This window comes from Topomyia yanbarensis, chromosome 1 (assembly GCF_030247195.1).
Source record: "Topomyia yanbarensis strain Yona2022 chromosome 1, ASM3024719v1, whole genome shotgun sequence".
Classification (NCBI taxonomy): domain Eukaryota; kingdom Metazoa; phylum Arthropoda; class Insecta; order Diptera; family Culicidae; genus Topomyia; species Topomyia yanbarensis.
The window spans coordinates 158,988,849-159,016,463 of NC_080670.1; the positions used below are offsets into that span (position 1 = coordinate 158,988,849).

Below are 27,615 nucleotides of genomic sequence, written 5' to 3' on the forward strand. Positions count from 1 at the left end.
TTTTTGAACCATTTACTTTTTTGATAGCAAAGCTAGTTTTTCCTAATGGAAAGATAATCTTACCCGTTTACGTTAAATTTTAACATACGCTGAACGATATTTTTTAAAATATGTCAACGAATGACTGAAACTTTTCACAAACATGACAGCTCAAGCCCTCCATTTTATTTCGTGGTACAACAATGTTTACATTCCTGCTAAATTTGACAAAACGGCCTCGAATCAAGTGGGAGTACGCATTTTGTGCGTCTCAAAATCCAACGTCCAATACCAGTTGTTTCCGAACATTAGAACGGAGCAGATCGTTTTGTTTTCACGGGTTGGCATGATTCTCAACAGTGCGAATCAAGCTCAGACTAAACCAGTACCCGGCGCGAACACCCACGGATGATCTCCCAATCCATGGTGAGACAAAAAGTACTCAGTCCGGTACACGGAAAAGTCCACTGCGTGTAAGGCCTTCCGGGACACCGGGTTGCCTGCTAGCTATCGACAGTATGCTGCCGTTCGAAACACGAATGAAAAATTTGATAAAGACCAAAAACTGCAGATATTGACGCCAGTTCGGCACAGAACTATCATCGACATTTACATGAAATTATTTTACAAGCGTATTGCGTGAGTCTCGAAGTGCGTACTCCCGTGGGAAAATCGATGTTAGGACCTTTCATATCGATTGCTCATCCGATGTACTATCTTGAACCCGTTGGTGATTGAAAACTTCGAGAGGTTCGTCTAACTCAATTCTCAAACCTGATGTAAGTTGTTGTACTTCGACTACATGGCACAGAGCATCGATCCTTTTTCGAATAATCCCAACCGTAACCGTTTCTATTACTCCTGATTCAACTGTTTTATTCGACACACTCTTGAAGTGAGATATTCGTGGAATCCCGGATCATATACGACCGCAAATGATCCCCAATATGTTCTTTAATAAATTCCGAGAAGTGGACAGCAACAAAATGTTATACACTGATAGATCAAATCTCGATGGGTCCACTAGCTCCGGAATCTTCAATGATAACATCGTTTCATTTAAGCTCAATGATCCTGCTGATACATCACAGAATTAGCTACTAATTGGTATACCCTTGGGATCACCGACACTTTGCCACAGATAACTACTTCATCATCTCGGATAGCCGCAGCTCTATTGAGGCTCTGCGTGCGATTATTGAAACATTAGAAGCACAAAAATCTTTTTTCAGTATATGCTATCAATAGACACTGAAAAACTGTCAAACATATTGGAGCAATGGGAAACTTTGACGATGGCTACATTTTTATTATTCCGGAAGTATCGCCGAAGTCTTGATTCAGGGGCATGGATGTGGGTCGGGATTTATTTCGTATAATGTCCCGGCGTAATTATCATGAAACGGAGCATATTGCATATTGCCAGGTTTCATCTACAGGTTTCTCTTCCTAGCCCGATGTAGATTACCCAATATTCTAGTTCGGGATTTCCCGGCAAATTGAGATCTTCCTAATACCTCATCTACCGTTTATGATAACGATAAATATCTCAAAATAGCTTCCCTCTTCTATTTTTCGTTCTTGGAAGTCTTCTTCACCACCTTTGTGGAGCCGACCTGTCCTAGAGTGCCATGTGGCCGCTTTTGCCCTCACCACTACGCCGACATGAACTGAATGTGAAACGAGCACGACCTGATTGTCTGACCACTATTGGAGGATTTTCCGCGGGTCCAACGAATATCACCAGATCATGATGTCACGGCAGCACGAGGTTGCAGATTACTGAAACCTGATTCTAGGAATGAGGCCGCCCAAGCAAAAAGCAAATTTGATTGTATTGTTCAATTCAATAATATCTCTTAGGGGCCGTACACTAATTACGTAAGACTTTTTAGAGCTTTTCAACCTCCCCCTCCCCCAGATAAGAGTTCGTAAGATTTTGGTGAACTCCCCCTCCCTCTACATAAGATCTTATCATGATTATCGTAATTAAAAAAAATCAAATTGTTAATTCATCAAATAATAAGATAGCGAAAACGATATGTATTGAGTTATTACAAGAAAACTCATGACAAAATTTAACTGTAATCATCTGCAGAATTTTAATTGCATGCCAATCTCGCCCAGTAGAAAGAATAACTGTTTTGAGATATTCAGGAACTCCAATTTGGTCCACATGATCTACTTTGCTATATTCCACTTCCTTTGAATCTATTTTCTTGTGATGTAGAATTTAAAAGAGTTTATAACCTCTTCTGGCATGAATTTATTCTGAGTTCCAGCTGTGACGCTTATCGTACGCATAGCTCCGAGTTAACCATCTTCGAATTTTCTTGAATTAAAATACAGTTTACACTCTGGAAATACTCGACACTCAAGATCTTTGACAATCGCATGTTGGAACATTTTCCAGATACCTTGCGGGTATGAATCGAACGTTTGAAAAGAACAAAGTCGGTCTAACAACACGAAGGGTATCAACACTTCTTAACTTGTAAGGCATATTGTGACTCCACTTCCCGAACAGAACAATGTTCAACCAAGAGCCAAAAAATTACGCATATTGTTTGATATACAAGGATTATATGGTACAAATGAAAATAGTTCCCTTTTCTTATTAAAAAGAATATTTAACTTATGGATTTAATTTTTTAAACTTGCTTTATGATATTACGTAAGAAAGGACAAACTCTCCCTCCCCCTCAGATAAGAATTTGTAAGATATTTTGAACCTCCCCTCCCCCCATATGCCCATACGTAATTAGTGTATGGCCCCTTAGTGAAAACCTGAATTACCAGTCCTACTTTATGTCTTTTTGTCCTCCCCCCCCCCCCTTTGTAAATCTAATTGTATGCCAAGTTTCAAAATAACTATGTAATTTTTCTGCTTAGATCTAATATAAATAATTATTTCAAAATTGTAATCTCCTTGTTTTAAAATATTTAAAATGTGAAAAAGAAATTGGCACCGTCAAGCTAACAAATAAAGCTATCTAAGCTATCAAATAAACGAACTGATCAAAAAAGTCCAACGTAGTACAACTTCGCCGAAAGGCTAAAACTGCCGAAGTGTTCAGTATGTGCAAAACTTTTTACCGAAATGTGCCAAACTGAGAACCGGAAGATTGGAACTGACAAATCGATAAGTGCTTTTCCCTCAGTTGTTTGAGTAACATTTTTGTATTATAATCGGCGTGAACTGTATTTGATGGAGGACTTTCAACAGTTTCCGTGCCTGGTTATTTATACTGCAGTACAAATGCCGTCATTGCGTTCCATCGGTCAAAGAAGTTGTTTAACTTCCTAAAAAAGTATTCACCATTATCAAAAAAAGATGTGCACGTTTACAGAAACGGTAGCTGCCATTTATCGACCGCCACGACACTTCAGCTCTGTTTTGGCCATTTGTCACTACACAAAAACAGCCAACGTTTAACCAAATACAAATATGTTTGTTTTGTATTTGGTTTAACACTCATTCGGCAGATGTGTATACTAGTATTCTTTCCTTGTTACGCTACACCGTGCGAGAGAATTCATCCTGCGAGCAATTTACCACTCGGATAAATAAACGAGTACCTCGTACCAGCAGTTGCTGTCGTAGTGTAAAGTCGAGAAGAGAAGATAAATCGATAAGCGGACGCACCACCTAGATTAACGTCTTAGCCTACAAGCATCCACGGATTTTAATCTATTCTAGGATAATAATTTTTTTTACATTTTAACGACATTCAATTAGCTAGAGATTACTGGGTAGGGAAAGTTATGAAACTTAGAGCCAAAGTACTTAAGTGAGAGCAAGGATGTGAAGTAAACAGATCGGAAAACTAGAAGTGGCAGGGTCATTAGAACAGGCTTAATATCGTACGGGCTTAATCTTTGTCTTCTGTTAATGAGGGTCGAGCTTAGGCAGAATAACTACGAATCACCCGAGCTCACTAACATGTGTCCTGATAAAGGTAGATTTGAGGTTTAGTTCTTCTGGAAATATTTATGGAGAATAAACTCAAAATATTATTTAGAGGCTATCTTCGAAGATACAAAAATCTTCAAATACTTACAAAAACCGATCCTGACGTACCAGAAACAAACGGAAAACGCCATTTCCATCATTTTTCATCTTCTTTCCGAAAAACGATGTGTGGTCTCAGTACACTCAAGATTTTCTGTTTTGTTGTGAAGTCTCATTTTACGAGCCTCCAATCAATTTTATCGACTCTTGAATAGTTTTGTTTGTTTTGGTAAACAGTGCAAGAAAAACGATATGAAACTAAAGTGTGCGAAATAGCCCCGCACAACGGTATGCTCAAAAATAAGGTGTAGGGCGTAAACAGGTATAAGAAATACATTTTTTATTGACGAGAATAAATGTATTATTTTGGGGTCTGATGCTATAATCAAAGACCATCCCTGCGTTAGAGCAAACAAAACAATCGAAAAATAACAGTCGTCCCAAGCCAGTGCATAGTGTGTGAACAATAAAGCAACGTTATTTTCATCGGTGCGGTATCGAACGTTTATTTCAAGATGTTTGAAATTTAACAGCAAAATTTGAACAATCTTCGGAACAATACGGTGGCCGTCTATTGTAAACAGCCCCCAATCCGCCCTAGTTTTCTCAAAGTGGAACAGTTATTAAAGCTGCAAATACAGCTTAAACCTACGGAAGTCGTCGTCATCCAATTCCACCACACTCGTAATGCTGTACTTATAACATTTAGAACTTTAGCCATGGCGGAAAATTTTGCAACGGGAAACAATATGCAACACGTCGTTGAGCATGATAATGTTAGAATCAAGATACCCGTTTATTTTTTTTCATAAAACGTTTATTTGACACGGCATTTGCAAAAGCTTTTTTACGCCGGGGTTTTTTTTTACATAACATGTTACAAAGGTTCTTAAGACTATCACGTTATAAAAAAAATTCACTTTCTAATGCTAACACTGAGGATAATCATCATTTTGAATGTTTTTAATTATACTCTATTTTCTTGAATTTCATTGTAAACCTATTGATAGTTTTTCTGTAATCTTTGTTTATTTTTTTCTTTATTTATATCGTTTTATCTAACTTAACTAACTGCGAAGAAATCTAAATTGTTTGTGGGTAGCAAGGGAAAAAACTAGAAACATTGTGGGGATAATTATATTTGAATATTTATTGTTTTCAGGAAATGATAAATATGGCTCATGTATGTAAGATCTCGTAAAGCGAGGATATCACGAACAGGTACATAGGGTGGTTTTCTACTGGCTCGTAAGGAGACTATTAATTGGGATCTGGCTTCACGATATTCAGTGCAAGACCAAACAACATGTTCGATGTCTTCGTAACCCTCTCCGCAAGCACATCGATTATCTTCTGCGATCCCAATACGGCGGAGATGCGCATTCAACGTATAATGGTTGGACATGAGTCTAGACATCACACGAATGAAGTTTCGACTTACATCCAACCCTTTGAACCATACCTTCGTTGATACTTTAGGGATAATTGAGTGCAACCACCGTCCCAGATCTCCATTGTCCCATGATGTTTGCCAACTAGTAAGCGTCCTCTGACGAGAAGCGCTATAAAATTCATTGAAGGCAATAGGTCTTCCATAGATGTAACCGTCCAGCGCCCCTATTTTGGCAAAATTATCCGCTCTCTCATTACCCGGTATGGAGCAATGAGCGGGAATCCACACTAAGGTAATTTGATAAGATTTATTTGTTAATTTAGTTAAGTATTCTCGTATCTTCTTCAAAAAGAACGGAGCGTGATTATCAAGCTTTAATGAGCGTAGTGCCTTAATTGTGCTGAGGCTATCTGTGAGGATGAAATAATGGCTCGGAAGTAAAGTATCAATTATTTCCAGACTATAGTGAACTGCTGCTAGTTCGGCTGTATAAACGGAGGCAACCTGCAAGCTTGAAAGAGATCGAGGTGTTATTGTTGAAAATACCGAAGCCAGCGGCCTCATTGATTCGTGACCCATCAGTGTAGAACATTTTATGGCAGTCAATGTATTGGTATTTACTTATGAATATTTTAGGGATCTCCAGAGAGAGCTGGTTATCCGGGATTCCACGAATTTCCTCTTGCATGGACGTGGCGAAAAATAAAGTGGAATCGGGAGTATCTAGTATACTAACACATGTCAGAACATAACTAGAAGGCGTTATTTCTTGTGACATGTGATTGAAGTACACTGTCATGAATCTGGTTTGGGATTGAAGCTCGACAAGTCTTTCGAAATTTTCGATAACAAGTGGATTCATAACCTCACATCGTATAAGTAAACGAGAGGAGAGATCCCAGAATCGATCTTTTAAGGGAAGAACTCCCGCTAGTACTTCAAGACTCATCGTATGTGTCGATTGCATGGAACCTAAGGCGATTCGTAAACAACGATACTGTATTCGTTCCAATTTAATAATGTGAGTGTTTGCAGCTGAACGGAAACAGAAGCACCCATATTCCATTACTGAAAGTATCGTTGTTTGATACAATCTTATCACGTCACATGGATGAGCACCCCACCAAGATCCGAGAAAATTTATCCTTTGTTGGCACTTCTTTATCAGATACCCAATGTGGCCTCCCCATGTACCTTTAGGATCGAACCAAATTGCGAGATATTTAAAGGTCATGACTTGGGCTATCGTTCTACCAACCAACTGAAGCTGAAGCTGAGCTGGATCACGCTTCCTTGAAAAAACAACCAACTCTGTTTTCTCCGTAGAGAAATCGATGCCCAACTTCAAAGCCCAACTTGATAAATTATCCAAACTATCTTGCAGTGGTTGTTGTAAATTTATGGCTTTTGGTCCTGTAACAGAAACCACGCCATCATCTGCAAGTTGCCTTAGAGTGCATGGGGAGATACCCGTTTATATTGACGATGATAAGATTAATGTGCGTCTCCACGATATATCCCCGCGTACTACCAATAAATTCATTTCAACCATCATGTCGGAATATGGAACGGTTAAATCCGTTAAGTTTGAAACCTGGAGAAAATTTTTTCCAGGTATTTCCAATGGTGTTCATGTCGTGAGAATTCGAGTGATAAAACCTATTCATTCCTACCCGAACTTTCAATACGAAATAGAAGGCATAACCAAATTTCAAATCATGCTGTGCACATATGAAGGACAGACCCCTACGTACTGGTTTTGTAAGAAGAAGAAACACTACGGGAAATCATGTTCAAAAACCTCTAACGCAACAACATCAACTGGAAGCGAACCTATCACAAAGCCCTCATCAACATCAACTAAATCACAAACAACCGTAGTTGCTGCTCAGGTACCAACGAAAGCTGGAACAATGGAACCTATGCACAGCGTGTCCGATCATTGTGATGCGCCTACTACTTCTCAATCAACTCCCAGCATTACCGACAATAAGGTGAATGACAAAAACACGGATACACGATCGTAAACCGCAGTTCCTCCAAACAACTCAAACCAGGTAATCGTGAAAACCCATACAACATCAATAGCGAAGATAGCATGGACGAAAACGATAAACAAAGAGAAAGCGGACTAAGTGACCCTCGAGCAACAGCAGGCGATGCAGCTAAAGGATCTCCAACAAGAAAGAAGATCTTTAATCCAATGGATATATAATAAAGTTTGATTTATTTATTATTATTTGCACATTGTAAATACTAATTAAAAGATCCACGGCTCAGTTAAGCTAACGCATTGAGCCGTGTTAAATAAACTAAATATAAAAAATAAGTTAAGATCGACTGTTAATTATGGTGGGTGAAATGTACTGGTTTGGGGTGCATTTGGAGTTCCTGGAGTGGATAACTTGTCTTCATTGAGTCTAAAATGGATCGTTTTAGTTATTTGAACATTTTGAAGTCGAATTTAAATGATAGCGCACAAAAAAGAAAAAGAAAGAAGTTTTCGTTTTCTGCATGATGACGATCCGAAGCATAGTTCAATGGTGGAACGTGTCAAAGCATAATTCGATGGGGAATGATTGCTGTAAAACTTTTAATTGACGCTTCTTCATCCTTCCCAAGATGAATGATATTTGGAATAAGTGGTCCAAATTCAATATTCCTTTAAAACAGTTTCACTGGGTCATGCAGGTGCTATCGCTGTCAAATGCACGCATGTCTTGTAATTATAAATTATAATTATAAATATGAAACAAAGATATTCTTGCTGCATAATCGATGGCTTTTTGATTCGAAGAAGAAAGGGCATGAATGTATCTTTTGCCAATAGTGTATTTTTAAAAGCGATGATTTTTAGGATCGTTGATGAACTATGGCTTACACAAATTGTTGACTGTAAAACATTCTTAGGATCCCATTAGAAGCATATCACGGATGTTTTTGATAAACCGTGGAATATGTCTGTTAAAGTCTTACTATTTATTTTTGATCATTTCTAACCCACAACCCTCAGTACGTCACCAAGCCCACTTAATCTTTGCCCAGTTCCAAAACCAAGGACACCTGGCACTAACGGTATTTCCTCATTGCATTTTCAAATTACTACACGATACTCAGTACGAAACAGTATTAATGCGATCAATTAACACAGCCACGAAGCACTCCTACTCAGAGCTAATGTTCAATGAAGCTCGTAAACAGGTGACAGACGAAAACAAAATCGTTAAGTTATTTTGGTAATCATTGTGGTTTGATTTGCAAATATGTGAACCGCGCAGTAACATCCCCAGGTAAAGATAGCACCCTAATCCAATATATCTAATAAACACTTGAAATCCCAACATCTTATGTATTGGTAAATTGTTTTTTAACTGAATCAAATCAACTCTGACTTGACATGTTGGTTGGTAGAGAGCGAGGCAAACCAAATAAAATTGAGTCCAAATGAGGACAACTACTACATAATGCTTTTTACTAATACTCCACAAATTTATTTCGTTCTCTGTAAATGAACACAAGATACGGTATATTTGGTATTTTCAACAAATTTATTCAAAATATATTATTATATTAGTTGTCTCTAAAACACCCTGAATTTCTTTGTTCGTGTACTCTACTTTAGTCTACTCAAATTTTTATTTAGTTGTAGAGTAATATTGTGAACATATCCTATAAGGAATTATGGGCTGTAAAACGACCTTCCTCATAGGTTTTATCCAAATTTCGTGGATTCGTTACACTGTGCGCCGCATCAGGGACAAGAATAAGACCAACGGGTTTCTTCGTTTTTGAGACAATACACACTAAATCGAGCGACTGTTAGCTGTTGTTTATTTTGCTCGCTTGAGGCTCTGATTCGGGCAGAAGTAGAAAGAAGCCTGTATGTATGTGTTATACCTTTTTTAAATTTATTTTTTTGACCCGGTTCCATGCGTTAACTTAACGGAGTCGTAGATCTTTTGTATATTTACAGGATGTAAAAAAAACAAGAAACAAGTTGAATTATCATATTGCCCTGAAGAATTGGTTAAATTTATGTTTTTCGTTTTGCTATCTTTATTTTCAGGTAACAGCATTTTTTTCGAGCTAACTAGTGATGTGGAAACCAACAAGCTTTAGTAAGATTAGCCATTTTTAGATAAAATAGCTAAACAAAAATCAATAATTGCAAAATAGTAATTTTTTGATTGAGGGGTTTTCGTGTACGTCTATTCCTGTCTATCACGTACGTGTATTCCTGTCCATCACATTGCATCATTTTCAGCGACAGTATCAAGCACTTGAACTTTCCAAACAAGTGAATCACTAGCTCTCAGGTGCGATATTACAGGTTTTCGCCTTGAATACAACCGATGCCGCGACTGATCGTAAAAGAGAATTAAAAACAATTGGTGATCATATGATACTAGTACAGCGATTATATTATATAGTAGGTATGGGTGTAAACAATGAAACAACTAAGTTGCAAAAGTCTAGCTTAGAATCAATTGAAGATGTCGTTACTACTGCAAGCTTATGTTCACCGCCCCTTAATGGGACACCTATTGACTGTATTGGCACTAGCGCATTCCATGACATCTTTGCAAGCAATTAATCGAGCACGTGTCAAACCAATATTTTCTTTCTCTAAAGATTCTCACCTTCGTTTCATAATACGCCAGCTGACATTGAAATTGGAAATTTGAGCCATGCCACAGCAATGTTTGTGTGTAAAGTGTTTCGCATTGCGAGCACACTTTATCGGTCAGCAATCGTCATTATGTCGTCTAAATTCGTATTTTTGCGTGGATCCATATACCTACCTGTGAACTGAGCAGCCAGGCTATTCCAATTTGGGTCCAACGTACGTGGCAGCAATTTCAATCAAAGATGACACTGCAAAACGCGGCGGCTGAAGTCCTTCCTTTGCAAGCAAAATTAAAACTTTATCACCATGATGGGATCTGTGACCAATAAAGAATGTTCAATGCTTATGATGACATCGTTTCGATCGAGAGGGGGGCAAGTGTGGATGATCGTGGTTTGAGAAATTATCACAACGCATGTAGTATTCGAATGTTACATACTGAATGAAAAGATAATAATCGCATCGTTATTGTAATGCTTACAAACAACAACAAATAGAAGCAACTAGAACTTTCAGATTTCTTTATTAATTTCTTGGAATGCTATGCATACTTCAAATACAAGCACCTACTTAATTGGTTATAGTAAATTACAGATATGTCTATTTTATTAACTTTACTAGCACATGGCTACCATAATCAAATTGCTCGCCATTAAAACAATATATTCTAATAGCGCCTAACAGATTTAGAGTGTCTCGATATATCTTTTAAAACCGATTAACGTTGATGATCGCTAGAACACGCTAGACGGCCAGCACGATGTTCGTTTTATTCTCTTCGTCCAATCACAGGAAACTACAGCACTTATTCTGTCCAACGTCCCGTGCGAGTGAAATCATCTAGTAGGCAGGTAGGTATAATACGCAAACGGCAAGTCGTTGCGACTCATTAAAATTAATTTTTCCTTTTGCAGATCAGCACCGAACCATCTCCGGTAAGTCGCGAGTGGAATTCAAGTAGGATTAACACTGCGTAAAGTTCCCCATTTCGAAATACTCTCCTGCCGGTTGACGGATTATGTTTACAGAATATCAATTAGATCAATACGTCAGAGAGTCCTACAAAAAGAAGTATCATAATCAACTGCAGAAACAAAGACGATCACGATTGTGTTGGCACCGTTCGCATTTCGTTGGAATAACATACGCCAGTCGATGTTGGATGCCATGGAAGGTGAAAATTGCACATCGATTGCACAGAGTGGAAATGTTGACGAACGAACCAGTAGTATGTTTATCGGGAAATGACCTCAATTTTAACTGTACCGAACTTTTTGTTTGACTCTGAAATTGTTGTCGCAGATCAAGTTAAGTACGTTGGGGTAATTCTGGACTCAAAACTTAATTGGACAGCTCACATCGATTTCAGAATCAAGAAAGCTTGCATGGCCTTTGACCAATGTAGACGGGTTTTCGGCAAATCTTGGGGGCGCAAACCCAAGTACATTCAGTGGATCTACACAACAATTGATAGACTGGCTCACGGGTGCCTTGTTTGGTGGCAGAAGGGAGAAGTTATGACAATCTAATCAAAGTTAAACCATCTTCAGAGAATGGTCTTGATGGCGAAGACTGGTGCGTTCTTGACAACACCTATTGTTGCTCTAGACACTCTTGAACATAAAACCATTATATGTCATTCTCAAACAAGAAACACTTACTTGTGCATACCGTCTAACGTTTACTGGGATCTGGAACAGTAACCCAATAAATCGTGCAACTAGCCACAGAAGACTGTGACCCCAAATAGTTACTTGAGATGAATATACACTTGCTCCCAGTGACCTTATACTCACACGTAGTTTTCCTTTTAAAACTTTCAATGTGATAATTTCTCCTCGCGAGGAATGGCTGTCAAGCTGGATGGAGCGACAACGTGAAGCATATGTAGTTTGTTATACTGACGCTTCTTTGTTGGAGGGCCGTGCCGGTGCTGGAGTTTATTGTCGTGAAATGAGATTAAGCCAGTCTCATTTGCTTGGTACACACTGTACCGTATTCCAAGCAGAAATCTTCGCGATTCTGTGTGGCGTACAATCGGAACTTCAACAGAGAATTTACGGTAAAAGAATCTTTTTTTGCTCTGACAGTTAAGCTGCCCTGAAAGGACTTAGTTCGATAGATTCGAGATCGAAATTAGTAATCGCATGTCGAACTTAAGTCGAAGAACATAGAATTTCAAAAGCTATCTACCTTTTATGGGTACACAGTCATTACGGTATTACTGGAAATGAATCGGCGGACGAATTGGCTAGAACGGGTGCTGTAACTGACTTCGTTGGTCCAGAACCAGTTTTGCCACTTCCGATAAGTTGGATGAAGCACAAGATTCGCTCTTGGGCCGCATCCGAACATGTCAACCATTGGCGTAGCTTGCTAACTTGCGTTCAAACAAAGACTTTACTACAGGATGTGAGTTCGAAAATGTCAAAGAATTTCCTGCATTTTTTCAATTCCAGTTGCAGTATTCTAGTCTGGGCACTGACTGGACATTGTAAACTCAATTATCACATGGCTACTATTCGGCGTGCTGAGTATTATTCGTGTGACCTTTGTGAATCCGATTATTACGCATTCGGATTTTTGGTTTTCCATACTTGGATGGACCTATGCACAGAGAGCTGAAACGCAAGGATATGCTATTGTTCATAACCCAGTGTGGTAAAGAACTATAGGTTAAGCCGTATTTGAATGACAATATTTCTTCGGGGGTGTTGTCGTCCTATTATCTCAATATACCCTCGGGGGTGTTGATATATCCGCTCATCGAAATGAGTATTTTATTCCCTTGGAAGTCAAGAATACATCCGTATTGTCTATGTACTCTGTGTCGTTATTTTCCTTATCCCCAACTTTACCACTTCCCCAATCCTTCCCATAAGGAAATGATGAAAAGACAAATTACGAGAAGGCACAAATCTCCGATCAACATGGGGAACGTGCCATTTGAGTCAGTCGCTACTGATTCCTGACTCCCTCAAGTCTCCTTCAACTTTATCGATCCACCTTGCTCCTTCCGCATCTCTACTGCTTGTATCTGTTGGATTAGCTTCGATGACCATTTTTTGTAGAAGACGAGCCACTGCGACCAGTATTTAGCTATTGTGGTAACCAATTTCACCGGTAGGCTACAAGCAACTGTTACAATTCTTGATCCATACGCCGTCTCCACATTATGTCTTCTATCTGCACCCCACCATAGATCGTTCGCATCACCTTCCGTTTGAAAACACTAAGAAGGCGTTAATCCTCCGCCAGCATAGTCCTGGTGAAGGATTAACGACTTTATGACCCTAGAAGACAATCGGCTGAAGCGATTTTTGAAGCACAAAGTAAGCACGATTACCTGCTATAACACGTCTCTGAATTTTTCTACTGATGTAATTATCGGCGGTCACTAGGGGGCCAAAATACACGAAGTCATCAACCATCTCGATATCGTCGCCATCAATCAATATACTCGGTGGAAGACGTAATGTTTCTGCCTGCGAACCTCTTACTGTATTTTGTCTTCGACGCATTTTTATCCAGTCCAATCTGCTTTAATCCAACTTTCAGTCGGACGCATGTCTCCACCATCGTCTCAAAATGACGTGCCACAATGTCAATGTCAACAACGAAGCTTGGAGCAATCGTATCAGTTTGTCTAGAAACCCGTATTCGTACGTTATATGCCATAGCAACTCTCGATCGATTTATCATATGCGGCTTTGAAATCTATACACAGGTGATGAGTGAGCATGGGCACGTTATACTCACGACATTCCTGGCGGGCGCGAATATTTGGTCCGTAGTGGCGCGCGCACCAGTAAAACAGGTTAATATTTCCCTGCGAACTCCCTCGCTAACGGTGATAATTAGTTTAAACTACTACAAAGAATTTGGGATAACATCGGCATAGGCGGCATTCAGCAATGTGATTGCTCGGTAGTTAGGATATATGAGTCATATTACTCCCTCCATTCAATGCTCCGATAGAATCTCCTTCTCCCAGATCTTTGAAATCACTTTGTGGAGGGCTCTGCCCCTCCTCCGTGTTTGAACAGCTTATAGGACACTCAATCATTGCCAGCAGCTTCGTTATTCCTCAACCATTCAATTTCCTCCAGAGCCGCAGGTAAATCCGGTGCTGGGAATCTATCGTCGGCTGCACGCGTCTCCAGGCTGATTCTTGTGCTACTCTCGCCATCTACTGCTTTGCCACATATATGTTCGTCAAAATAATGCTACCCACCATTGATCACTACACACTAGTCCGCATTAGAGCACTCTAGTTAGAATGTGGCCAAGAGGCCATGACGTATCCAAACGAACATGAAACTTGACGTATTCACAATAGAAATACGTCAGATTTCTGCTCGTTTGGATACGTCAAACGCGTCTTGGCCGCACTCTACCTACACGCTCATTGAAAATAACTCAAAAGTGAGTGACCAGCCACTCAATTCCATAAAAAGTGCACATGGTCAAAAATTGAGTTTTCCTCACTTACTCAGTTTTGAGTTCTATTTTCATTTTTTTTGTGCGGGCTGTTCCACTTCGTACGCCAGTAAGTTTTTTTTTTCACTCAAATAGTTGATAATCTCATGGTTACTCAAAAGTTCAGTCAATTCTACTCAAATCGATACTCATTTTTTGACAGTTTGCCCCAGTTTTAAAAATTGAGTAGTGGAAACTCAAATTTTGAGTAGTTTTGAATGAGCGTGTAGAGTGCTCTAGTCCGCATGTCAGATTACAGGGGTGCCAGGTTCTTTTGTGCCATATCTGCAACAAAATTTTAATAAGTCTGAAAAATGTAAATGGAGAAAATCGTACTTTAATAAAGTTTATTCAATATTTTTATTCAAATATGCGATATTACTTTGTCAATAGGTTTATATTTTGTAAATAAAGATTCATTTTGTATCAAGTGCAATTTACGGTAAAAAGAGATTCTGTGAAATAGAAAACTCTTAGTTATTTAATGATTGTTTGCGCTGCTCAAAAATTTCTGTTATTTGCATCAGTGAATCGAGTTGTTTGTTTGTGTATTTAATACTATAACCATAATGGTCATTCGCCCGTAAGATGGAAATAATTACAAAGGAATATAGTTACATAGTATTGTTATATGAGAAATTTCTGGTATACCCTGGGGAACAGTTGGTATCCGGTGGTTTGGAGCGGCGGAAAACCTCTCCAGATCCGAGAATGGCAGAAGGCCAACGGTTGGAGGATTGAGTACGGATATTCTGGCCGGTATGGCTGTTTCGGTGCGGGAGTGGAGGTTGTTCGGCTCTTATGCCATATATTGTTGTGTAGGTCCGTTTTTGGAGTGAACATGGTGGGTGTCGGTTTAAATATTGTCGAAGAGTCCGGCATCCTTTTTGAAGTTTAGGACAATTTCCTCTCTTGCTGGATCGTTGAATAGTACGTTGCGAATTGAAGGTGGGATGTCGTGCCCTATCCGAAGGTCCTGGAGCTCCAAGCAGTTAGAGAGTAGATGTTCCATTGTGTTTAGGGTCCTGCATGTGGTACAGAGGGGGAGGGTGGTACGTTGAATATTGCACTCGTGCGAAATTTTAGTATGCCCGGTCTGCAGTCTAGAGTGGGCTTTTTGTTCCTTCCAGCCCTTTCGGTCGTTCCGGTTCAAGAGGTAATACACCCCTCCGCCGAGGGTGTGGCGATTGCCAAGATCAATGGTGTGTTATATTGCAGCTGCTACGCCCCACCAAGGTGGCCAATAGAACAGTTCTACCAGATGATCGACAGGCTCTCGTCGGACCTCGTGGGCCGGAAACCGGTAGTAATAGCGGGAGACTTCAACGCTTGGGCAGTGGAGTGGGGCAGCCGCTGTACAAATAGCAGGGGTCAAGCGCTAATGGAAGCGTTTGCGAAACTCGATACTGTGCTAGCTAATGATGGCTCCGCTAGTACATTCCGTAGAAACGGAGTGGAGGCGTGGATTGATTTGACCTTTGCCAGCCCGAGTCTGGCTCCAGGCATGGAATGGAGGGTAGACGAAGGCTACACCCATAGTGATCATTTAGCAATCCGCTTTAAGATCAACTATGGTGTGCAGCATCCGAGGGCGGGAGATCCCTGTCAGGTAAGCGGATGGAAGTCCAATCACTTCGACAGCGAAGCTTTCACCGCGGCCCTGGGACTGGAGGCCAACACCGACAGTCTAAGCGGGGATGCGCTGGTAGCTGTTCTATCACGCGCGTGCGACGCCACTATGCCGAGAAAAACACTGCCAAGAAACGGCAGATGCCCGGTATACTGGTGGAGTGCCGAGATTGCAGCTCTACGGTCAGCCTGCCTCAGAGCTAGACGTAGGATGCAAAGAGCTCGCACCGAGGATGCAAGAGAGAACCGCCGTGAAGTGTTTCGAGCTGCGAAATTAGCCCTTAACAAGGCTATAAAAAGCAGCAAGAGAGCGTGTTTCGACAACCTGTGTGAGAGTGCCAACGCGAATCCGTGGGGTGACGCCTACCGGATTGTGATGGCCAAGACCAAAGGGGGCTCCTCACCCCCAGAACGGTCTCCGGACCGGTTGGCAACGATTATCGAAGTACTCTTCCCGTCTCGAGCCACAAGCCCCTGGCCACCTGCACTACGAGACAGTGCGGGCACGGTCGAAATGGTGGCTCCAGTGACGAACGAAGAACTACTCGCAGTGGCTAAATCCCTAGCAATGAACAAAGCTCCAGGGCCGGATGGAGTTCCGAACAACGCTCTCAAGGCAGCGATCATAGCGAACCCGAACATGTTCAGGCTAGCTATGCAGAGATGCCTTGACGAGTGCCGTTTCCCCGATAGATGGAAAAGGCAGAAACTGGTGCTGTTGCCGAAGCCCGGGAAGCCGCCAGGCGACCCATCGGCGTACAGACCAATCTGTCTGATAGACACGACTGGCAAACTGCTTGAGAGGATCATCCTCAACAGGCTCACCCCGTACACGGAAGGTACGGACGGTCTGTCAAGCAACCAGTTTGGCTTTCGGAAGGGTAAGTCCACAGTGGACGCTCTCAACTCAGTGATAAATACTGCCGAGATAGCGATCCAACGAAAAAGGCGAGGTATTCGATACTGTGCGTTAGTGACACTTGACGTGAAGAATGCATTCAACAGCGCAAGCTGGGATGCCATCGCGCTCTCGTTACACCGGCTTAGCCTACCGGTGGGTCTGTACCGGATCCTGGAAAGTTACTTCCAAAACCGCGTACTGCTATACGAGACCGATGCCGGTCAGAAAAGGGTTCCGATTACCGCCGGAGTCCCGCAGGGCTCGATCCTAGGCCCGGTGCTATGGAACCTCATGTATGACGGGGTTCTGAGACTGAAGTTCCCTCCTGGGGTCAAGATCGTCGGCTTTGCCGACGACGTAACCTTGGAGGTCTACGGGGAGTCAATTCCTGAGGTAGAACTAACCGCAGAACACGCGATTAGCACGGTGGAGGAATGGATGAGCGCGAGAGGCCTGGAGCTCGCTCATCATAAGACGGAGGTAGTTATCGTCAACAACCGCAAGTCGGCACAACATGCAGTTATCCATGTGGGAGAAGTCGCGATCACTTCACAGCGAAGTCTGAAGTCTCTCGGAGTCATTATAGACGACAAGCTGACCTTCGGCAGCCATGTCGACTATACGTGCAAGAGAGCGTCGACTGCTGTTGCGGCACTATCGAGAATGATGTCCAACAGCTCAAAGGTGTGCGCCAGTAGACGTAGGTTACTGGCAGGCGTTGCCGTATCTATCCTCAGGTACGGCGGCCCGTCATGGTCAAGAGCACTGAGGGTAACCAGTTACCTACAGAAACTGGAGAGCACCTACCGCGTGATGTGCCTCAGAGTGATATCTGCCTACCGCACGGTATCACACGATGCATCCTGCGTGATAGCGAGCATGATGCCAGTCGGGCTGGTCATTCGGGAAGATGAGGAGTGCTTTGAGCTACGTGGAAATAGGGGAGCCCGCGAGCGCACCAGGGTGACCTCGGTCGCCAGATGGCAGCGTGAGTGGGACAACTCCTCGAAAGGTAGGTGGACCCACCGGCTGATACCTAGCATATCGAGCTGGGTGGGAAGACCCCATGGGGAAGTTCACTTCCACCTGACACAATTCCTGTCAGGCCATGGCTGTTTCCGTCAGTACCTCCACAGGTTCGGACACGCGGAGGTCCCAGTCTGCCCGGACTGCCCAGGTGTAGACGAAACTGCCGAACACATACTGTTCGTATGTCATCGGTTCGACGTCGAAAGAAGAGCAATGCTTGACGTCTGTGGCTGGGACACAACCCCGGATACCCTTATTCAGCGGATGTGTCAAACGGTGGAGAAGTGGAACGCAGTCTCGGCTGCTACCATCCAGATTGCCAGTAGGCTACAGGTAATCTGGCGAACCGAGCAACAGACGGCGGGCACGGCTAACTAGTGATTGGTTAGTTGGAGCGAAAAAGGCCAAGCGCAAAATAAGAGAGTGAATGGTCTGTTCATGCCGAGGTAGGTTGGCGCAGCGAATGGCAACCGCGTAAGGGGTAAACCCAGCCACCCCGAAGCAAGACGGAAGAGTGAGTGTATAGGCGTATAAGTGGACTGCCTCATGCCAAGACGGGAGGGTCGTAGCGTAGTATGTTGGAACTAAGCTATCGATGCCTCATGGCGTGGCAGAGGAGTGAAAGGGTGAGCATCCAAGTCAGTCTCACACTGCATGTTAAGGGTGAGCATAAAAGTCAGCCTCACAGGTTGGTAGAGGCTAGCACAAAAGTCAGCCTAGCAAGGAATGAAAAAGGTGAGCACAAAAGTCAGCCTCGCATGGTATGTCAGAAGTGGGGCCTAAGAAAAATGTCCCACATGGGATGCCAGAGGGAGTGACAAAGGTACAATAGAGTGGCACGATTGAGAGTGAATCAGGTGATAGGGTGAGCACCCAAGTCAGCCTCACATGTATGGGTAGGGCGAGCACAAAAGTAAGCCTAGCAAGGAATGAGTAAGGTGAGCACACAAGTCAGCCTCGCATGGAACGTAAAAGGTGAGCACAAAAGTCAGCCTCATGTGGGAGTGTTTGAGAGTGAATCAAAGTGTGATTGAGAGAGCACCCAAGTAAGCCTCATACAGGATGTATGATCGCGCGAGTGAGAGTGAATGAGTACATTCAGTACAGCCATCCCCCCAGAAGTAATACCGAGAGGTAGTTCCTGGGAGGAATGATGGCGGAGCCCAATGGAGTTTAGTCGGTATTAATGGCTGGTCACCATTTGAGTCCGACACGCCCCCAGTGCACCCCGTGTGGTAGATTGGACCCTACCGTTAGCACGTGTACTGGGCTAGGACATAAAGGTCTTCTCCATTGTAAAAAAAAAAAAAAAAAAAAAAAGCCCTTTCGGTCGTCCCATTTGACGAGGAATCTCTTAATTTTCTGCAGGTGTCCCCGAGACTCGCTAGTGACCGATGTAGTTATTGTTGAGGACCTCTGCGGAATACCGGATGTTGTCCGCGGCTGGCACTTTGTTGGTGAGGGTGTGGAGAGATCTCGATTGCCTGGATGAAGAGGAATCGGGGCTGGCCGCTACCGAGAGGAAATCCGTGAATATCGTGGTTGCAATTTCTTCTGGCTTTTGAGACAGGGCCAGAGCGATGGCTGGGAATTCGGCTGTCCTGCAGCCGGCGTTGTTCGAGTATGGTGGTTCATTTTCTATTATCCATTTGCTCGAAATTATACCAATGCAGGGAAGTGAACTGATGGGCCGGAAGTCTTTAACCGTGCGAATACCCTGAACCCTTTTGGGTATCGGGACCGCCACGGCAGTTTGCCTCGAATTCGGGAGGAGCCCGCCCTCCCAGATTGTGGTGTAGCACTGGAGCATGGCTCTTTTCCGGGTGGTGGCAGGTTCTTGAGCAGACGGTATTCGATGTTGTCAATCCTTACCCCTGGCTGCAGACGTCGGTGAGTTCTGATCCGGAGAAGGACTGGTTCCAATTTGGCGACGAGTCGGGGGAAAATGTTACTGGTGCAACCTCCAGTAGGCTTTTTTGGCCTGGAACTCGCGGGGAGGGGCAAAGCGGTTGCGGAGAGCGAGGAGACGTATAGTCCCAGTTCGAGTTCTTGCACCTACAATAATTTCAACAAAACCGTTTTCGTTCTTATAACTTTTCACGAATTCTTTTGCTGAAAGAATTGCGTAATCTGTTGCGTATTTTTTTCTTGTATGTGGAAAATTTTCGCTCTATCGCAGCTGATGAGGTAACTACGCGGGTTGAAGTCTATTGAAACTACTATCCAGACAACGAGTAGATAGCAAGTCACCCAAAATTGTACTCCGTCTTCGAAAACTGTTTTAGTGTCCCAATTTATACATACTACTTCGTAGAATTCGTCATCTATATCACAAAGAATTCAAATATTTACAAAATATCTGCAGTCTGAAAAAAGCTGCAGTGTAAATTAAAAATCTACATTTTTGCAGACATATCTGCAAACCTGGTATCCCTGTGTCAGAAGTCATATTCTTACATAGCCTTTGCGCGAGTGATACACGACTACGTGGTGCAAACGAACAACATGCCCCATTACAACCGGACATCTGATCCCGAACACTGTACAATAAAAAGAACTTTATTCTGTGCGGAAAACTTCAAAATTTAAGCCTAACTTTCAAACGAATATTAAATTGTTCGGTTTGATAAAGCGCCGTTTTCATTGGCCAATTAAAACGGCGTTGGAAAAAATAGCACTCGTGATCTTTTCAAGCAACCGAGTCACGTGCTTGTAGGTGCTATATGGGCCTGCGCTTTGAATAAATCAAATCAAAGACGTAACATGCCCACAATTGCCAGTCAGCTCTTCATCTTTCTCGTGTGACTTATGAATGACCGAAACATTTCTTCCAGTGAATCGAACAAATATTGAATTGAAAACTGTAACGAATTTCTCCTACCTATTATTACCTACAATGTAATAGGAATATTGAAATTAATATACCTACTTGTATTTATGCAGCTAGTTGAAATCTAAGGAATTTCCATAACAATTATTAGACGTGATGATCATGATTTAGAAACACGCAATTGACATACAACTATCATCAGACTGGTAATTGCTACTGGATCAAATGATTAAAACCCTACAAGGATAAGCTTATTACCCTGTCAACATGTGATTAATTAAGTGCAATACTGATTGTTGATATAATAGTTCTGTCCTGATTAATAAGTAGATGTTTCACTAATCAAGTTTTTATTCCAGCTGCCTGACCTTTGGCAAAAATTAGTTATCTAGTCAAGTTCATCAAAAGAGCTTGCGTGCTGAAGTTGAATGTGATTTTCATCGAGACCAACCGATTCATATATTCTGCCACGGCAGTAAAATAAAAATGAAACAAAGTAAAATATTGGCACTACTTTATCATTCTGTTCCAGCAGACTTCATTGTCTGTATGTACATGCAAATGCAGAGGATGTTCTAAGCTCCTACTGACACTGATAATCATTCATGCGTTGAACTCGAATATATCTACTATATGCGTTGAACTCGAATATATCTACTATAAAACAACATAACTTTAAATCGAAGTCATTTGTTTACTTCCTCTCCGCTAAATACTCGGTTGCTTTTATGTTTGCATCAAAACTCCTTAAATTTCAGGCAACAACCATCGTCCTTCATAATGTACTAGAAAATTATAGGAATGTTACATTTTACGGCTCACATTCGCAGTTACGTTTTCAAAAAATATGATTGTTATAACGTCTGACTTTTAAGACTATTTCCCAACTTCAATACTACTAGACCTCACCAAGCTGAAACTCTCGGGTTCTGGGAGCAATAAACCTGACGAAGTTTTTTGCTTGATGAAGGCACCATTTCACTTCATCGCTCATTTAAAGAAAGTGAAATGTTCTTACTATCTTTTGATTTCCAACAATTGCCTTTCAAGAACGCGCGCATGGATATCGATTTTGATTAGCCAATGATTCCTAACAAAGATTTGTTTACATCAGCTGGTGAAACCACAAAATAACCACTGACCGACAGCCAGTCGGTGCCAATTCTCAACGAATTATTTGCATTCCTCCACGCGGGGTCCACACCTGGTTCCGTTACTTCGCTTAATCGTTTCATGAATGCATACACTATTACCTCATCTCTACCACATTGGCTCGCTGAGATTAGACACTGCATCGACATCGAACCTGACCGTTTTGTGTTTATGGAGAACGTTTTCAAGCGTTGAACGAACATGCAAAATAGTGCCCTTACCAGAAGTTCAAGGTCAATGCCATAAACATCGTGCAACCTGTAATTTATTCCCATAATCATCTTATAATTTAAGGTATAGTAGATAAATAATACGGAATTAGTTTTGTATCTGTGATTATGAGTTTTCACAACGAATTAAGTTTGGAGTTTAGCATAATTCTGGTGGAACATTCTACATCCGTAAAGCATAATCGCGTCGCAGGGTGAGGCTAATCGTACCATTTATTTATGGATATATTGTCCCTTATAATCATAATTAAGCAGAAAAAAATATTTTCTGACATTTTAACCAAAATCCACGTTTATTACTTCACAGTTTTAGTTAAACAAAAGTAGTAGTGGAAGTTTTAAATAAAATACATAAACATTGTTTTATTGCCAAAAAATAAAAAAAGTTTTATACACTGAAGTTTTTTTTATGCGGGGGATACGTACCGCATAAAAAAATCCGCATAAAAAACCGCATCGCTTTGAAAATCCGCATAAAAAACCGCATAACTTTGAAAATCCGCATAAAAAAACCGCATAACTTTGAAAATCCGCATAAAATAAAACCGCATAACTTTGAAAATCCGCATAAAAAAAAACTGCATGATTTTGAAAATCCGCATAAAAAACACATAAGGTGTGAAATATTTTTCAATATTAAGAGCCATAGTACTCAAGGAAGAGTAAGGATTTGAAGTAAGAAAGTTTAGAGAAAAGCGTGGAGTAGGGTCATATGAGCAAGCTTAGAGTTTCCCGGCTACTTAACTCTTTTTCTTCTGCAACGCAGGAGTCAGGATCTTGTGGCATTAAATGCGAATCACCTGAGTCTGCGGCATGTCCAGACAAGCGTAAAGTCACTTAATGACTTATGCTGTCGGAACCGTGACTCCCCGGAATCGCAAGACTAACCTCGGCACCTAACCGACCAGCATCGAGATAACGGTTTCGAGAGAAATTTCAACGTCGGGAAATTTCTCCGTCGGAGTAGACTAGGCCCACCGCCGGGGACTAGTAGAATAGATCGGGAAGTAGCTCCGGCAGATGCTCGTCGGGGCGCCTGTCAACTGGAAGTCGCCCTCCACCCAGAATCGCAGGACCGACCTCGGCATCTGCCCGGGTAGCATCGGTTTCGGAAGATCTTCCACTGCCAGGGAACTTTTCGTCGGAGTAGGAAAGATCCACCGTCGGGGACTATTCCGAATAGTCCGTAGCGAATCGCCGGCTTCAATCATCGGGGCGCCAATGAACCGGACGCAATCCTCCACCGGGAATCGCTGGACTGACCTCGGCATTCTGCCGGACTGCATCTAAGAATGAACAACGTGTCCGTTAACGGTTGCAGGAGACATTCTTTCGTCGGGGAACTCTCCGCCGAGGTAGGCTAGCTCCACTGTCGGGAACTACGCCGAGTAGCACCGAACGTGACAGATCCTGGTCGTTGGGGCACCAGTGAACCGGAAGCCACCCTCCAACCGGAATCGCCAGATTGACTACGGCATCCAACTGGTCAACGTAGAGAGGAAGGCATGTAGAATATCATGCCGTGCAGGACTGATATGGCGGTTACGAGACAAGCGAAATCTAGCACGACCAGCTAGACCTGGAATCAAGTGAAGCGCATTAGCACGCCTCCCCCCAAAGTAGTCATTTCAAATGGAATCCGGGGGATCAGGCAAATGTCGGACTTCTTAGTGGAGTTTAGAGGAATCAAGTTCAGAGTTATCTTCTCTGTTCAGAGTCCCTCACTCTGGCACACGATGGACGAAATCGGTAGTATGGTCTAACAACTGAACGTGTGCCGGGTCGGCGTAAAAGCTTTATCACCAAGTAAAAAAAATACACGCTCAGAGACTTTTTCCGATCTCGCCAAACTGAGTGAAATGGTATAAGAGATTCGGCTCTGCGGGCATCGGTTAAAAAGTCGAAATTCCGACCGATTGCATAAGTTTTATTATGAGAAAGGTAAAAAGGTATTCAGTCAGGTCAAATTAGATGAAGAGTACCGACCTTGAAGTTATTGTTTCCGGGATTGTCAGTAGCGCTCGCGGCTAAGGCTGACCGGTAACTTACACAATTCAAACTCGTATCGAAGACTACGCCATCTATTACCACTTTGCGAGATGGTACGTATACCGTTTTATTTACTGGGCAGCTGTTCAAATTATGCAGCAATAGAGGTGGAAGCATTTGTCGAAATTTTAATACTAAATTTTCGCTTGTTAAGTTAAGAACGTTAAGTAGTTAAGTTAAGACAGTTGGGACCTCATTATCAAAGAACTCAAACAAAGCTTGGTACAAATATGTTTTCATTTCCATTTTACTGCCTTTATTTGCTATCGAATAAATAATGACAGTACTCAACCACAAACAAATGTTTCCACCTTTCTTTCTGCATCATGAATTAAATATTTTACTATCGAACTCAAAAAAACTACTTTAAAAATTACTCAAAATTTGAGTTCCGAGTACGCAAATTCCTAAATCCTATCAGTCAAAAAATTTAGTTGAGTAAAGTTAACTCATCTCTTGAGTAACCGTGATGTTTTCACGTTTTTGGTGAAAAAATACTTCAACCAAGTGCATGGAATCGGACGTCGAGCCGAAATTTAAAAAAAAAACACCTTGAACCGGAAGGTTCAGGTAAATAAGATTGCAGTACACGTAGTGATCAATCACTGCAGTTATATTTTAAATGCAGAATGGTTTTCCCATATTCTGTTTTTGAGTGAAAAGTACTCAAATTTTGACATTTTCAGCCAGAACTCAAAACTGAGTAAACGAGAAAAACTCGCCTTTTGACTATGTGCACTTTTTTATGAAAATAAGTGGCAGGCTACTCACTTTTGAGCTATTCTGAACTAGCGTGCAGAGCGTTTTTTGGAAATAAGCTTTGAACTGACATATATTAACAAAAAGTTTTAAAAAGCACTAAAATGAACATGCTCCAATATAAACAGATGAGCGAATCGTCTGCCATAGTTCGATTGTTTTTTAATGCATCACACGCAGCTGCGAGTACGGGGCGGCGGCAGCACTTAGTGTGCATTGAATACCAACTAGAAGCGCGATTTGCCCTGGGCCTTGCTTCTTGTAGTTAGGTACTATATGGCGTTGCGCGTTAGTGGCACTGAAAAATATGAAGTCACATGGACGCTATCAAACCCGCATCAGTCTCGGTTCGGCTATCGATTGAATAACGTACGTTCTGAATCGCGGCGGAGTGTACAACCGCACGGAGAGTCGGGGAAATCAGTTACTATCCAAAGGATTTCCACAAGTTCACATCGCGTTTGACAGCAACTGACATAATTCAGTGAAAGTTAATAAAGTACTTAAGGGAAGACTTTTCAAGGAAGCATGACACGATTGAAACCTACAAAGGTTGCGACATCAGCAGTGTCAATCAGCATTGCGAAGTGAAAAAATTCTGGAATAGCTGGAATGATAGTTCTATCACTTGTTTAGAACGATTAGGTGACTAAATGGTGTAGCAAAGTGTCTGACGATGTACGTTAACATAATTTTCTCGCTTGTGGGTTTGGCAACTTTTGCCACCACGTCCATCGGAGAAACGTTGCACCAGTGCAACAGTTCACCGGATCAGTGTTCTAAGCAAGTACAAAGATCGAGAGATGAAACTGAACGAAACCGAACACCTGTCAGTACGAAGGCCGTGGGAAACTGGAGCTCCCTGCTGGCAGGAAATAAAACAGTGCAAAGTGGAAATTTGAGTGAAATTGATGAGTATTTATTGAGTAGTGTGAGACATAAATTTAGGACAGAGTTCGCAGGAATGGATACACAAACGATCGAGAATGAGTTGGAAATAGGTCCGGACGAGGCAGGTAAGGCATTGCATGCATCGGTTTTCGGAGTCTGATTCTAGTAAAAAAAATCCGCGCTATAGATTCAATATACAAATGCAGTTACTTTGTAGTTACATGAAGCATACATTTTTCCTGATTTTGGTAGATACTTTGCTTTAGTAATGCCAAAGTGACACTGAAAGCAAGCACGGAAGTTCTGGTTTGCTGATGAGAAAGCGGAATCCAAAACAATTCTAGAGAAAATTTTCAATAGGACGTAAGTAACATTGAGAGCCTCTCTTTGTTTACTTTCTCTTTCGTTTATTACGACGTCATTACAACACTTTGCACTATTTTTCCAGTACATATCGAAAGCCGACGGTTTTTACTAGAATATTATGCAAAGAGTAGAGTAGTAAATGTTGAAATGACCGAGTAATGAACAGAAGAGAAAGACCCCAAAGAGAATCTCTCATTGTTACTTACGTCCTATTGACAATTTTCTCTAGAATTGCTTGCCTTCAGAGACATCACTCGGAACCAGCCAGTTGTATTTATTTCTCCGTAGTCGAGTAAAGATAGATGGTTTTGAACAATTTTCTCCTCAGTGGAGAATAAATAGTTTTTCGACTAAGAAGAAATATAGCATAGTGCATATTGCATTGATTTGCTAAGTCTAACCAAGTTTCGATTTAATTAATTCTGATCAGCTAAATCAGATCTGCTTTTCTTGCAGGACATAACGTAGGGTTGGGTGTTTGCTCAGAAACACAGTGTTTTCATTTTTTGGAGCTAGCGACATTCCTAAGCTAGCGTGCTGTCACTACGTTAGTGTCGGATTCTGATGAGACGAAGTCAAAATGCAAATTCCATGACTAATTCAGTTGTATTGGTTCATGCAAGACGCATGGCTTTTTGAATTTGGCGTCTAACTCACTCAAAAAAGGATTAATTCTAAAAATTCTATTTCGAATATTAATTATGTAGCTTTATTAACACTTAACCCCAAACCCAAAAAAGTTACACGGAGCCCCAAGCTTCAAAATTAGTCGAAGCAATAATTTGAAATGCTATATCCACACTTTTTTCCAACAAATCAGAAAATTTATGATACATTAGAATAGCCCCAAGTTTGAAGAGGTGCAGGTGTTTAGATGACTGAAGATTGAAAAACCTATTTTAATCCACCTAGCGGTGCAATTGTGCCTTTCTCAATCATGAATCACGAGAATGTGTGCGTTGTTTATATTCATTAAAAGCTTTTAAATGCATATATTACATTTTATTATTATACATCACATGACGACTATATACATTATTTTGAAAAAGAAAAAACAGCTACGGTAATATTGAACTGAAAAAAGGTGCGAAATCGGCAAAGTCCCAAAAAGTCGATTTTTATAAAAAAAATGTTTTTCGAGATAACATAAAATCTCGACGTTTCATGCATTTTAAAGATGTTTGGCATCAAAAATACGAATTCGATTTCTGAAATTTCATGAGGTCCCCCCTTTGAAAAAAAAATTTGAGTTCCGGCTTATATGGGAATTTCATATGTGACCGGACGAT

General features: G+C 41.6%; 1 protein-coding gene across 2 annotated transcripts in view; it reads left to right on the forward strand.

Moving 5' to 3' along the window:
* The first annotated feature begins 11,041 nt into the window (after nucleotides 1-11,041).
* LOC131678983 (O-acyltransferase like protein) overlaps nucleotides 11,042-27,615 on the forward strand; it is a 40,311-nt gene continuing 23,737 nt past the window's right edge. The window contains exon 1 of one of the 2 annotated variants that reach the window (XM_058959496.1): nucleotides 11,042-11,185. In XM_058959496.1, coding sequence (XP_058815479.1) covers nucleotides 11,167-11,185 — 19 coding nt within the window. In that variant the 5' untranslated portion in view covers nucleotides 11,042-11,166. Of the gene's footprint in view, nucleotides 11,186-25,296; nucleotides 26,086-27,615 lie in introns of those variants that run through there. The other variant, XM_058959487.1, reaches the window with a different exon arrangement.